The sequence below is a fragment of the Vanessa cardui genome, chromosome 1 (genome assembly GCF_905220365.1).
Source record: "Vanessa cardui chromosome 1, ilVanCard2.1, whole genome shotgun sequence".
NCBI lineage: Eukaryota > Metazoa > Arthropoda > Insecta > Lepidoptera > Nymphalidae > Vanessa > Vanessa cardui.
The window spans coordinates 9,112,553-9,128,190 of NC_061123.1; the positions used below are offsets into that span (position 1 = coordinate 9,112,553).

At 30.4% G+C, this 15,638-nt stretch overlaps 2 protein-coding genes across 3 annotated transcripts in view; one reads left to right on the forward strand and one right to left on the reverse strand.

The window, feature by feature from the left end:
- Window positions 1–15,638, reverse strand: part of LOC124531320 (syndecan) — a 247,781-nt gene that overhangs the window by 113,554 nt on the left and 118,589 nt on the right. The gene's annotated exons all lie outside the window — the stretch shown is intronic.
- LOC124531310 (lipase 3-like) lies at window positions 6,502–11,128 on the forward strand. The gene is made up of 5 exons (XM_047105829.1): window positions 6,502–6,642; window positions 9,207–9,417; window positions 9,695–10,062; window positions 10,183–10,308; window positions 10,738–11,128. The coding sequence occupies exons 1-5, from the start codon at window positions 6,529–6,531 to the stop codon at window positions 11,113–11,115; spliced, it is 1,197 nt and encodes a 398-aa protein (XP_046961785.1). The 5' UTR covers window positions 6,502–6,528; the 3' UTR covers window positions 11,116–11,128.

Consider the following 15,638-nt stretch of genomic DNA (forward strand, 5'->3'; position numbering starts at 1 on the left):
TCACACAGGGCAAGATCCAAGGTAGACGAAGTGTGTGTCGAAGAATATCTTGGCTAAAAATACCTACGCAATGGTATGGAAAAATCCCAAAAAAACCGACTCAGTACCGTGGCATTGAAGATACTAGTATCTTAAGGATCGCTAACCTTCAAAATTAGATGGCAAATTAGGAAAAATAATTCATACGAATACATATTAAAAACGATTTTATTCGCTATGAGTCTTCTTTTTCATTTGATAAAAACGAATTATTAATTTTGACGTCATGTTTATTACGCATTAAACAAATGTGTTGCTACTGTAATATTTTAATCATTTTATTATGATAACAATACAGTCAGACAAAGAGATGGAGCAATTGATAGAACAGTGTTATTCTTAGAAAATCTTAAATCAGATCTACTAATCACCATACAATAATAATTACCTACGTAAATAATAGGCAGATTATAGTATTAAACAAATATATTTTTGGATATGTATTCATTACGCAGATATTTTTACCTTCGCTCATTAATAAATATTTGATTATATACATGACTAATTCTCGCCAGTGGCTCCACTTGCGTTTTAGAGTTTGATCGTCAGATGTTAGGCAAAGAAGCTCTGGGTATAAAAGCTTACTTGATACCAACATCATCAAAATACAAAGAGCAACAGACAGAGAAATAGTTATTTTCGTATTTAAAAGATCAGTATTAATAATGCGTTCATTTAGTACTTGTTGAATTTCTATAATTTCTATATCTATGTTATGCTATTGGTAGTTCTATATTACCACTTACTACTTTTATATTGATTAAAATTCAAGACCTTGAAGATTAAATATACCATGCTTGCATGTCTTTTAATTTATAGTAATTTATAGCCCAAACGTAGTTAACATACGGACCAAAAAAATTATATTTTCACTCGCAAATATTCCTTTATTAATCGTCCGCTATCCGCGAACGCGGTCGTTGTATTATTTGTTATTTTAAAAGTGAGGCCGGTGACCGAACAATTATGTACAATTTAAAGGTCATATAATCAAAAGCCTTAAGGTAAGATTTATTGACGTATCAGTCAAGTGTGAAAAACTTTGCTTTGATGACGATAACAGATAAACGGCAATTTTATTATTGCGTCTGGAAACAATATAATATTGTCGTAATAAATTGAGTGCAAAGAACTTAGAATTTTATGAATAAGATGGACTTGTTTTGTTGTCTACAGAGCTCCAGGTTGTAAAAAGATATGGATGTCGGTCGTTGTTTGCGAAATGCGAAACTATCTTAAAAATGTACTCAGACCGTCTAGTCATAACACTCTTGAGAATGCAAAGGTTTAAGCTATTTTAAGAATTAAATACAATTTTTAGATAAAGTTAAGATTGGCTGAATAAATTTAATTATATTAAAAATTTAAGAATTGATAAAATCTTTTGTTTTCTCTATTACCAACCAGAGTGTATTTTACTAGAGTTCGACTAAAGGTTGATAACAGAATATAAAACTATATTAAGAAATAAATATTTTTTATTTTTGGTCAATTATATGCATAGTATTTGTTTATTTGCTAATATTTAAATTAGTTTAAATATTAGCAAATAAACAACTACTAATTAACTACTACTAATTACCAAATTAGTTTTCGATAAAGTTTCATTATATATGAAACTTTATCGAAAACTAATTTGGTACACACTATAAATTGTAGCTTTAGTCTAAGAACTAATCAAATGCTCGTATAACCTTTTTTTCTTTGATCTACTGGCGATACCGTCGCAACTCAGTGTGAACGGCGTCCCCCGCTACCACCTTTCATTCGTGTTCAATTTCAGAACTCATTAGACACATACGGTTTCGGCCAAAATTTCGGCAAATATCGGCCGAAAGTTCGATCGAACATTTTTTTTAAATTATTAGTTATATCGATTTCTCTATATCTTTTATGTCCTTGGCTTTAACAGTAGCTTTCTACGTATTGTTGAATCTTATTTATCAGATAAATAGAATTATAATTTAGATTACCATTACGTTTATGTAATTCAAATTAGGCGACCGGATATACGATTGATAATGAATTACTTTACATTTGATTTTTTTTTCTAGCAATTTCTCGGAAAATTACAATGCTCATTTATTTTGTGCTATTTTTATACGTTACGACATATTATATAATTTAGGTACAACATGAAATCAAAATCGAACATCAAAATCGGTGCAGTCGTTCCACAGATTAGCCAGAACAAACAGACAGATTAAAATTGAAAAAATAAATAAATGTCATATGTACCATTTAAACAAATATTTGCATTTAGTAAAAAAAACCATAATTGAATATTTCAAGCATACACTCTAATTTAATTATATGTATAGATCAAGATGTTAATAGACGCCAATCCCAAATATTATTTCCGTTTATAGTAACCATGACAACGAGAGCATAGCGTAATTTTTTTCGCTATCACCTTTGAATAGTTTGCATTTATTCAATAGTATAGCAGTGACAAAATTTGGATAGCATCGAAAAGCCACAACAAAGACAAATTAATTAGCGGTCCGTGCTCTTTTCAGTTCACATCACTTTAATAGAGACAATATTTTACAACATATTATGAGTGACAGACCGGAATAAAAACAGTACATTTAAAACGCGCTAATGAAATTACTTTATTTAATTAATGACAGATTTAATCTGAGCAAACATCTATTTAGGACAGTATATACGTTAAGGTTATTTAAATATTTGTAAAGTCTTTGAACTAAATGTATTCATAAAACAGCGTTATTACTGTAATCGCGTTCTGATTTGAAGGAAGCAATGTTATTATAGATTAGAAAAATAAATAACAACTAAGAACGTGTAGTAGGCTGACAATTTGTATTTATATTTCGTTCATTTTAACGGAAGTAGTATAATAAGTATTATTCAAACAATCTCAGTAGAAATTTAATCGTGTGACGGTATCATAAACAATATAAACTTAAGTTATGCTCAAGGGAATTCACAATGTAGGTCTTATAAAAATATATATATTAATTACTTTTTTATGATGTATGTAAATGGCCGGACGAGTATTTGGGCCACCTGATGTTATGTGGTCATCTATTATAGAGAATGACGCTATAAGAAATATTAACCATGCCTTATATCGCCATGACGCTACCAATCTCTTAGGAGCTAAGATGTTATATTCGGTGTGCCTGTGGTTGCACCAGCTCACTCACCATTTAAACACAAAAATACTGAGTACTACAGTTTGATGGTAGAATATCTGATGAGTGGGTGGTACCTACCCAGACGGACTTGCACAAAGCTTGCCCTTGGGAGAAACGTAATTACGCGACAATTTTTAATTTATTGACTAAAACACTTTTTGATTGTGAATAAAGACAAACATAATTTTAATAAAACAATCTTAAATATTGTACCAAAACTAAATAGTTCGGAACAATACAAAATAAATTTGATAAAAAGCAAATAATCCTACGAGTAACGAACGCTGTCGCTCAAGTAAGTACAATCAGTTTGAATGGGAACACTGAAAGGTTGCGTGGGCCTAGCCGAGCTGAAACGTGACTCTATATAGCGACACCTGTGACTTGACTCTTATACCTCGCCCTTGTTAGCTTGGCTTTTAAATTTTTTGTTGTATATTTTACGCATAATATGGAACTCAAAGTTACTTTTTATGTAAAAAATACAGTTTCACAAATACAATAGATCAAAAATAATCTACCGGTGTTACTTGCAGGTTCTTCTCGGTAGATGCCGTTCCCGAGGAAGCTCTATTTAAAATTGATTATAAGCTTAATTTAAAAGTATATTTTGTTATTATTATTAAACAAAAACATTGTCCAGATATAGTATTTCTATTAAAAATATGTATGGATAAAAATAAGATGGTAAAACGCCAAAATAATAGAAATACCTACTAACTTTTGTATATATAATTTATATAAATAAAATTATTTTTGATATTTACGTGAGATTATTCGACACATGACAAATATTAGCAAAACGAAATCAATAATTAAAGACGTTTAGATATCATTTATAATATATTATAGACATATTAATTCATAGACATACTAATTCATTTAAATTACTTTTAGAGAAATTAAATATTGGGTATTTTTCTCTGTACATTGGAAGAAATTGTTACCATTTATGGTGGCATATCTGTCTGCCTGACACCTGATCTGCTAACATATTGTATCCTTGTTAAGTAATTATTACACTTGTGAATTACATAGTTATCTGTTTTTCAATAGCCCAAAGTGTACAAAAATCTCTTTAGCACTCATATCAACTTTACTCTACACGTGCTGAAACTTCCCCTATTACACTGAAACTTTGTTTCCTGTAGTACTTAGCACTTGGTCGCTATTAAAAGTTATTCATTTAGAAGTAAACGTTTTACACAGGACTCGAGTGTTCGGTTGATTTTGACAAAATAATATGATTAAACCTTACAATAGTATCGATTGTTCGAAACAAGGAGTGATTCATAAATATGCAAAAACTAGCTAAGAATTGAAAATATCGGTATTTCAAATACATATTGTTACTTGAATATTTTTTTGGAATTAGTGAGGTCATGTTTCCAAACAGTTCCAACAAATAACACATATGCATATATATAACGACAGATAAAGTCTTAATTCATGGGACTTTAAAGTTAAAGATAAATGAAAGTTGAACATCCAAAATCGAACCCATATATACTGATATCTAAATAAAAATAATAGTAATGTACCTATGCTCGTTATCTACTTCAAACATTGTATGAGAGTATTTCATAACACAAACTATTCTTAAATGGAGAAAAATAAACAAAAAAGTATAAAAATATTAGATTTTACTTCTAGAACTACAGTACATTTACTACACTTTTATACACCATTAGAAATAGAAAGTTAATAAATATATATTATAGAGACTATGTAACATACGGCCTTTTAGAACAGAACTAATAAGCTATTATAATGTGTTAATTCTACACTAATCGATAATCATTTCATGTTTTATAATTATTATCATTACAATACAAAGGTAATTCAATGAATAAAATGATAACATTAAGACGGAAGTTGCCAAAAATTATAACATTTCTGATAAGGTGATAAGAAACAAATTTGTTAAAATTAATGTATTGTTAAGATCCTTTGATTTACTTGCATTGATTTAACAAGTAATTAATTTGTTGAATAAAGATTTTGATGATAATATTACCATATACGTGTTTTTATAAAATTGACCACATCCTTGTAATATTTTTTTTTATCTTGAATCGTGGAAATAAAAAAATAAAAAAAAAACAAAGCTAAATGAGGAGAGCGTTTTATGATTAAGTCTTTTGTTTGTCTACTTTAAAAATAAATAGTAAAATAATTAATTATTTTGATAATTGTTGTATCGTAAAGCATTGGTTGATTACTTAATATAAAAATGTCTTACTGTCAAATTTATGATGCGATAATTTAATTTACTGAGATTGTCTCAGCTTTAGTTTTAACTTTGAGATTCTCTAAGTTTTATTAAGATTGTTATACTCGTATATTTAGCATAAAATATTGCAAAATTACTTGCTAAAAATAATCAAGATAAGCTATTTTTGGGAAGATCAGAATATTATTATGGTTACAATTTTTTTTATAATATTAAATATGTACGAAAGGAATAAAGCAAAATTCAAATAAATGATTCCTTAAATCTCGCAGTAACTTTTGCCCTTATAAAATATTACGACTTTCTTAAAGGTAATGGAGGTGAAAACGTCGATCAAGCCGAAAAGGTAATTGGACCTGAAATTTAAATTGGAGACGGTAATGAAAATAGAAACGACGGAATCGCCTTTTCACATTAAAATTGCGATGATAAAGTTTCTGAAAGAAATGTACCGTTAATTAGGATTAGAGAAAATATTTAAACGTTTATAATATAAAATAATAAGATTTACCGACAAATATCACTGTGAGTAAAATATTTGTTGTATAATATTTTACATTTGTCAGAATCAATAGCCTTTCTTTTTAAGGAGCGATTATTAACTTGACATTTTATTTAAAAAAAAAAAAAATTGTATATAAATAATTACCTCAAGTAACATTTATCTATAGTCATGTATGTATACAACATTAAAAAACATCTCACAGTTTTTTTTGCACCCGGGGTAACCAAACCACAATTCAAAAATATCATTAGTCTACAAAGTGTTGATACTTGGATATGAAATTAAAGGATTGTATAGATTATTACACATATATCATAGATCAAGCGGTTCACATCCGCTCGTAATCCAAGAAACACGATCATAGAATATCACGCCAATGTCTCTGACCTTACACGGCCCAATATTATCTTCTATTGATAAAGTCTTTATCACTACAATTTTTTAAAATACGAGCGAACAAAACATAGTGGCGTTTACATTTCATATAAAGATACATATGTAATTCATGGTTAATCTGTAGATAAGGATAATTTTCATATTATAAATGAAAGAACGAAGGTAGGTACTTCGTCATTAGCCAAATAGCTATGTTGGGCATATTACCGTTAGTGACTATATTGGTTTGTGGTGCCCAGGCACTGCCTGGAAGTGTGGAGAAAGCATTGCCCTATGGACAAGTTGCTGACCGTTATTTTGATGTAGTAAGTTATTGTGTTTTATTAATTTACGTTTTAGATCTTTACAAATTAGCTTAATAATAAATTTTCCAAAATATATGAGCGTTTTTAAATATATTATTTTTAATTTATTCGTATTAAATTGTTCTGCAAAATTCTAGATAAAGATTGTTGTCGTATTTTTTTTAGTGGCGATTTTTATCGTTCTCTGAGTTTTTATATTATTTTTAAAACACATATTTAGACGTTGAATCATAATTTATTAATTACATAAGATATTATTAATAAGATTAAGATCTTCAGAATTTTTACCCGCATAAGGATTATATTGTGAGCTAAACGTGTAGGTGAAACATCATAAACATTTTTTTTATGATGTTTGATTGATCATCCAAGTGTGGAATACAGCTTAGCAGATTCTTGCTCGAAAATATATTTTCTCATTCTAACATTTCTAAGTAATTAGAGACAAGAGCAAATTATATCATGGCATTATTTGTGTACGTAAATAAATAAATTTCTATTTTCTTGTTTTATATAACTTAATGCAGAAATGCAAGATTAGGAATATTTCTATTGCATAATCTAAGAATTTTCTATTAATAAATTAAATAAATTTTGGGTTAATAGAAAAACAATATCATGAATCTTCTGAAATTAAGAGATTAGTATCTATACTATTAAAATTCCTCCCTTCCTTCAGTCTTAAAATGATAATTTTAAGTTACGCCTTACTTGAAAGTTTAAAGGACAGGCAGTTTGGTGCGTTTACCCGTACATTTATTTCAATTATAAAAAATCCTCGACCGAGGTTTACATTTTTGTTGATCATCAGCCTCCATAAAACCCTCAAGTATTTTGGTTTGAATGCCAGCTGTCAGCTGTTTGAAGTTATTCGTTTTGTAAGATTAACTACAAAATATTACAGTCGGTCAGTTTACCTGCATTTAATTTGAATGGACATAGACGTCAGTCGATAACGCAAAGTCAACCATTGAGCGTTATTGTTATCATAAATGTTTTGTTAAGTAAATCGTGAATCTTAATCAAAATGATAGCACGGTAAAGTAATAGATGCCTATGATACAATTATAAGAATATATTTTACTTAGAATTTTAATTGCGTATTACCCCAAAGAACAGTGACGTTTTATGTTATGGATCTTTGTAATTTATCTTAAGTTAATTTAACGCTTCACGCCACGAATTCCCTAAAGCATAAGACTTATTTTTTCTGCCTTTCCTTTCCTTCTCTTTGACTCATCATCTTTCTCGTATTATTTTTTAGGATTGGAATTGTATATTAATATTATGTTGGTTGATGTTATGCGCCTTAAAGATTATTTTGTTATCAATTAAATAAGAAAAAAAAACTTTCCGCGTAATTAAAAAACAATTAAATAATAAGTCCAATTATTTTTCAGTAGATTGTCTCCTGAAAATATTAATTATAATTGGAAGTAATCGATCAATATAGAACAAATTTAATATCCCTTTTAAGACTTATGTTATCAATAGTATGATTTAAACGATTAGTGAATGGATTATGGGCTTATTCAGATCTATAGAGGTATTTCGATAATCTGCAAGCTGTATGTACTTATGATATTACTTTAGATACATGGAATTGGTATGCCACATTGAAATTACCTTTAAATTTTATAAGTAATAGATAGCAATTATCCCTGCAATTATGTCTTCTTGTAAAACTAATGTCTTCTATCTTTTTGAGAGGATTTTGAACTTATTCTACAAGTGATAAAATGTCCTCAGAGAGAGGAAGGTTTCCTCGAAATATTCTCTTTCACCATCAAGCACCATCAAACTTAAATGTATCATGGCAATAATCTTCAAATTACTTACTGGCATTCAACTCTTGTAATTTTCGTTCCTCTAAATCAAATAATTTGTTTATAGTGATCGTGATTATCATGCATTTTAGGCTCTATTTTAAGGATTAAAATAACAAGAAAGCAAATAACTTATTTCGTTGTTGATTCACAATATATTCCATATGCACGCATAATAAATTATTAAATGACATTATTAATTGGACTATTATCTCATCAGCCATTCAATCATGTATAATATTATTAGTAGTATTTCCACGCAAGGTTGAGTTAATTCATTATTCAGATTTGATAATTGACTAGTTTTTATATTACATGAACTTATTGGAACTAATGTTAACAATCACAATATAAATTCCTAAAAATTATATAAATACGATAATACGTATTCAAAATATGTATGTGTAATAAAATATGTACGTGTAATAAAAATATTTCCATGAGTTATGGTCACCGGAATTAATTACTTTAAAAATAATTAAACTTGGGAAATAGTAAGATAATTTAACATTCGCAATATAAAACTACTCAAATCTGCAGCAAAACAATAATAATATCAAAATAATATAAATTAAAAGCACGTGTACATTTATAATTATAATTTAATTTGGAAACATACTCGTCTCTTATTTACATTGTGATAAATTACATTTTTTATTTATTCGCATACTTGAAATAATATTCGTATTATTTAAAAACGGAGTAAATTTATATAACTCTAAACCATTTATATTACAGGAAGAGAGATTGTTACGAGATGGCTACTATTCTGAATCGCACACCGTAACAACGAGTGATGGATATATGCTAGAAATAAATAGGATTCCATTCCGCCGTCATGAAACCGCTGATAATGCCACGAAGACTTCGAAGCCCGTTGTGTTTTTGATGCATGGACTTCAAGGATCCGCGATTTCATACGTTTCTTTAGGACCAGACCGCGCTTTAGGTAAACATAATACATTGCTTTAATTACATTATAAAACTAAATGTCTACAAAATAAAATGGCAGTCATAAGAAATATTGTTGTTCCTTGACGCTTGTTTTGGTATAAATCATGTATATACCTATTTCATTAATTAGTGCAAGATAAAAGTCGATTATATCTTATTTATTACAGTCTTGGGATAAGAAAAAATTAAATTGTTTTGTTAGCCAAAATGTACAAAGTTACTGATAATATTTCAATTTAATTTATTAAATCAAACTTTTTCATCTATCTCAGCTTACATTTTGGCGGATGAAGGCTACGATGTTTGGCTAGGAAACGCAAGAGGCGTTCTAAACTCACGTAGACACGTTACTTTGGACCCTGATGTGGACGTAGAGGAATTCTTCGATATCACCTATGAAGATATCGGTATGAAGGACCTGCCCGCAATTATCGATTACATTTTGGAATTGACTGGAAAATCAAAGCTTCATTACGTTGGACACTCACAAGGAGGCACTGCTTTCCTCGTTCTCAACTCGATGCTCCCTGAATACAACCAAAAGATTGAATCAGCTAATTTGCTCGCTGGTGTCGGTTATCAGGAACACTTCCCCAACAGGATTTTGAGCTTGCTCGCCATCAGCACAAATCCTATTTACGTAAGTATAACAATTAAATCCGAAAATATTAATTACAACAGCAAACGTGCTTTTTGATGAATATTATTATAGCAAATGTTGTTGAACCTAAAACTTATTTAAATGTATATATTATTTCAGTCTTATGCCTTGAGACAAGGTATCATAGAAATTCTGGGACCTGACTGGAACAGCTTCCTTAATGAAGCAGAATGCAATGACACTAATGTCGAAGCTTGCGGTCTTTTAATAATAAAGGAAATTATGGTACGTATAAATGAAAAACACATGGCAACATCAACAGAAAGCATTACTGAAAACCCTAAAATAGGGTCATTATACAGACATATCAATCTTTTAAAGTTATATCTTTTTTAAATGAGACCATTTAGAATATATCACGGAAAAAGCTTTTTATCGATAATACCTAGCATTAGTTGCAGTATTGATTTAACTTTAGAAATTAAAACAATAAAAACATTCAATATTTACATGAACAAAGTTTTAATTCGAAAGGACTCATTATATAATTATATACATATATGTTTTTGAAAAGTTTCTGTTTGATAATAGAAAAGTAACATTACTCAAAAAAGTCATCTTTAAAATCGATTTTAACGAACTATTTTTTAATTGAGTATCCTTTTTTTTCTCAATTATTTCGACGTTATGATTAATTAGCGATACAAATTTCAGGGTGACTTGTTCGATGCTTTGGAAACATTAGCTGGTGCCTCAATCAAACAATACGCTCACTATGGACAGAATATTCGGGCAAAATCGTTCAGAAGATGGTATTACAGTCCTATTATGAACCTGATCAAGTATGGATCTCTCAATCCTCCTGAATACCAAATCAGTGCGATCACAGCTGAAGTCACCATGCACTACACAGTCAATGACTCACTCTTAGATGAACAAGATGTTATTGATATGGCTAAAGTTATGCAAAACGCAAGCACTCGTAAAGTAGCGCGTGAGACTTACACCCATACTGATTTCGTTGTCGCACCTGATTCCAGGGAGTTAGTGTACGATTACATTGTTGAATCTTTAAGTCGTTATGAACGTTAAGGCAAATTCAACACAAAGAAAACTGTTATGAACAATTTTTGTGTACAATATCTGCGTCGGGACTCGACAAAATTTTACTAAGAATGTGGTAGATTCATTCACAGTCCTGTATCGCAATGTATCCTACTACATTATTAAAAAACAATCAAAATAATAAAAAAATGAGACTCATGTCGATTTAATTGATAAATTAAATTATTATTTTATAAAAGGTTTCTTATTTTTATCCCATCAAACCTTTAATTTATATCTTTTTTTTTTAATATGAAATTAAATAAAAACTTAATGTAATTAAGAAAATTTAAAGATATGAATCAAATTATACCGAAGTGATCCAGCCTGATCACTGTCAACTATTCATCCTGTTCTAAAATAGACTACAACAAATACGCTTCACCATTTTTCTTGCAGTTCAAATATATTTTACGGAAGTTAAGTTGTTGTATAATGGAAATGTCAAGATTTTTTAAATCGTAGATAAAGGAAATAATGGAACACACGATATACGTTTATTTAAACCGAAATCTAAATTCAAATAAAGAACACATCTTACATTGTACTTGATTTAATAATGAATAGTATATCCTTGAGCGTTTCGATGAAATCCATTAAAAGCACTTTCATGCAGTTTACAAACGAACGCGTCATAGGATGAGGTCGGTCGTCATTAATTCAATTCGACAAAGTCCATTAAATCTGCTCGGTGATTTATTCGTATCCGCTGACCCTTTCCTTTCTGAACCGAATATCGAAGTTTGATATTCAATACACCTAAATGACTTGGACACTTTTTCGATCGTCATAACTCTTACCTCCGCAAATCCAATATACAATGTAAAATGAAATACCGAATACCTAGTAGATAAAAAAATGTTGTCGAATTTGGTTAAAATTTATAACGTACTAAATTATTCGTTTCATTCTAAAACCTTAATAAACAAAAATATTTACTATCGACGCACAGTGAATATGAGATTTCATAACAGTTGAATAATAATAATAAATGTTTTATTTTAATTTAACAGTATACTGTTACTAATATTTTTCAGTCAATATTCAAATCATGCAATTATGAACAAAGCGTGTACAATAAAATGAGGTTACGAATCATATTTCATTAAGTAAAACTAATTTTAATATTGAAAAAGTTACTTTTACTTCAACATAGTCATTGAATTTACTTTTAACACTTTTTAAACTATAAGCAAAAACAGATACATTTTCATCAACACCACAGATTTAACAATGCGGACATTGATGAATATTACAACTTCTCTCCTATAAATTTATTATATACTTTAATTTTGGCATGCATCGCCGCGTCAGGGATTTATAGTTAAATATATTTAAAAGGTTTACTGTTACGTCACTGGCTGATAGTCTGATAAGCGAAACGTTATTTACTTTACCGCTCTGGGTGACCTGCAATGTTAGTATGAGCTAAATAGTCATGCTCACTAAGTTGGTAGATGATATACGATCACATTGCGGACTTGGCTAATACACCGCAGAGGTGACATGAACTCGTAAACGACCATTTCACTTTATTCTCAACGCTGTTTTATTTGGTACCGTATATTCTCTGTGCTATCTCTCAAAGGACAATATTGTGTCGATTCTCGTATTCACAAAGCTGTATATTTTTCGTAGGACCAAAGCAGATTCATTCAAATGGAAATTCAACAGAACATAGGAGGTAGTTCTTAAAATGTTGAAATAGAACTCAATTTGTGAATATCGTGAGCTTCTTTGCGTTTCGTTGCGAAAGATTCACTTGAGTTTTTTTGTGACTCAATTAAACAAACATTATTAGAGTAATTAAAACCTGAAAATATATGCATACACTAAATTTATAAAATTTTGGTAAACAAATCTTCTTTCTCTTCTACAACGAGTAAATTGATCAAATTAAAGAAAAAATATATGAAAGGCGCTTTCTGAATCAACAGCACAGGTCAATTTATTTTTGCGTAGTAAGGAATTGAATGTATTTCAATGGTTATTATCTTTTGTGTCTTATCTACTCCCCAAGATTGACCATCCAATGTTGCAAAAATTTTTGTAGCACACTCAATTTTTTAGGTTATACCTATATATGTACATATATAGCTCAACATATTACAGCACCTAATGAAACTATAGTTCCACCCTAAAGCTAAAAGCTCTTATAATAACCATGTAATTCAGACTAGTTATCAGAAACAAAAACAATAAAACCTATTCCAATGTATTGTAATTATTTTGGCTGTTTACTTCTTAAAAGATGTGTTCGTATTTGCAAGGGTATAAGATGTTATGATTAATTGCATTGCTTTGTCCAAATGTTGTAACAAATGCCTTGGTTTTGTTTCGTATAAGCGTCCAAGTCACGTTACTGTTAAGTAAACTGAACACGTGCGTCCGTCTGTCCGACGTTGGACTTTTGCTCTCACCGCACACTTCGATTTATCATCGAATACCGTCTAGACAAATAACTTATAAAAAATTGTGTCAATATTGGTGGCACTGATGGTAAGCTCTAATTAATACAAATACAATGCATATGTTACCTTATTTATTGGCAACAACAATAAACAACAACAGCCTATATATTTCCCACTGCAGGGCTCAAGCTCACTTTGTAGAGAATGTTTGGAACATATTCCACCGCGCTGTTCTAATGCGTGTAGGTGAAATACATATGTGGCATAATTTCTATGAATTTAGACACATGCCGATATCCTCACGGTGTTTTCCTTCACCGCCAAGCACGAGACGAATTACAAACACAAATTAAGCACATGAATATTAAGCGGTACAAACTCAGTCTGAACTCGCAATCATCGGTTTAGATGCACGCGTTCTAACCACTGGGCCATCTCGGCTCATATTCATTGTCATTTAAACATAATTGCTCGTAATATACCAATCCACTCAATAGTCGTAATGCAAATAGAAATACTTTTCAATAGAAAGACAGCAATACAATATAAATTAAGCCGGAATACAGGAACATGTTCCGGTTCAAACGGTGAGTGAGCCATTGTAAATACGGTCCCAACGGACATTGACGGTGTATGATATGGTTTATATTCCTTATAGCACCTGAGTCTATGTTCGACCGACGATCCCTTATCGTAAGGCTCATTTGCTCTGCTCTCCTAAAATAAATTTAATAAAACCAAGTCTAACAACGTATTAATGATGCAAATTATTGCTTACCCTTCTTACATTATGCTAAATTTTATGCGCCGTACTGATGAATACCTTCATTCATTAACATAAAAAAGGATTTTGTTATGTATTATTATATTATTTTTACGTCTTCCGTCAATAGGAATTATCTACAAAGATTGTATTGTAATGGTGTACCTAGTGTGTGTATTTTTCTCTGTTATTTTCTCTAAGCTCGTTTTATATAAACTCAATTTGATTCTAGGACTCGATTAAATTGATAAGAATTAATAAAACATCATTGAATGGTTTTTGAAACTCAATGCCGCCTAAATTTAAACGCAGCATGTTGATAATAAATATTTAAAGAACAATTGCCATTAGCGCGTAGCAGCGTCATAATGGAGCAATAAAGAGTGTCAACAGAAGGTTGTGAAACACCAGCTTATAAAGATCTCTGAGGACTCCCTGTAAAGAATACATAGGCCAAGAATATTGAGGCTTTTAAAAGTGTTACATGGTTCTTATTACGTGGTCGTGTTAAAATGCTCGTAGCCGCTATCAGGGACATTAAACGGATAAATACCAACGCTCAGTGAAGCGCGTAGACCCTAATGAAGGAAGTCGTATTAAGAGGATGTCGTTTGGTGCAAAGGCGTCGAAGACTGCGGCTTCCGCGTCTTTAATGTTTTAAGAAAATAAACGTGATAACTTTATCGCTCGCTAACAATATGAGTATGAGAACTTTAAAAGGGGCGGACACTTAAAAACGAAAAACTAGATTTCAAACGGTCCGAGTTAGAATATACCTTTAGCATTGGAGCTCGGGAGTTTCGAGTTGAAAACTATTTAAATATATTCGAAATGAGTGAAAATACGGTTAAATTTAAGGTTGTTACGGAACAAACGGTACAGGAGGTGTATTCACACATTCGTATTTATTTGAACGCGTCCGAGTGCAACGCTTCCTCTGCAGCAATGCGTTAAAAATTAACTCCGCCGGCTGGTGGGCTTTTGTTGCGAATTTTATTATATAACGGGGTCGATTTTAGTTCATAAATAAAATAACATTTACTTCCGTATGATATATATATTGATATACGATATTTTTTTTTGTCGTTAATGTTTTGTCTCTGGATTTATGTGAATTTAAATTGTATCACTGTTTACGCTTAACAAATTAATTTAAATCTAATGAAAGCGGCGAGATCGGTTGGATCGGGAAATAATGAAGAACTGGTATGAATATACAAGAATATAAGTACCACTCACTTATCAGTTTTTTCTACCGCCAAACAACAGTATTCAGTATTGCTGTGTTCCGGTTTGAAGGGTGTGTAAGTCAGTGTAACTACAGGCACAAGAGACAT

Excerpts from the sequence above, each read along its gene's own strand:
- LOC124531310 (XM_047105829.1), top strand. The coding sequence starts at position 6,529 with ATGTTGGGCATATTACCGTTAGTGACTATATTGGTTTGTGGTGCCCAG. Across the intron at positions 9,418-9,694 it reads AGGACCAGACCGCGCTTTAG|CTTACATTTTGGCGGATGAA; the intron begins GTAAACATAATA and ends CATCTATCTCAG. Across the intron at positions 10,309-10,737 it reads TAATAATAAAGGAAATTATG|GGTGACTTGTTCGATGCTTT; the intron begins GTACGTATAAAT and ends TACAAATTTCAG.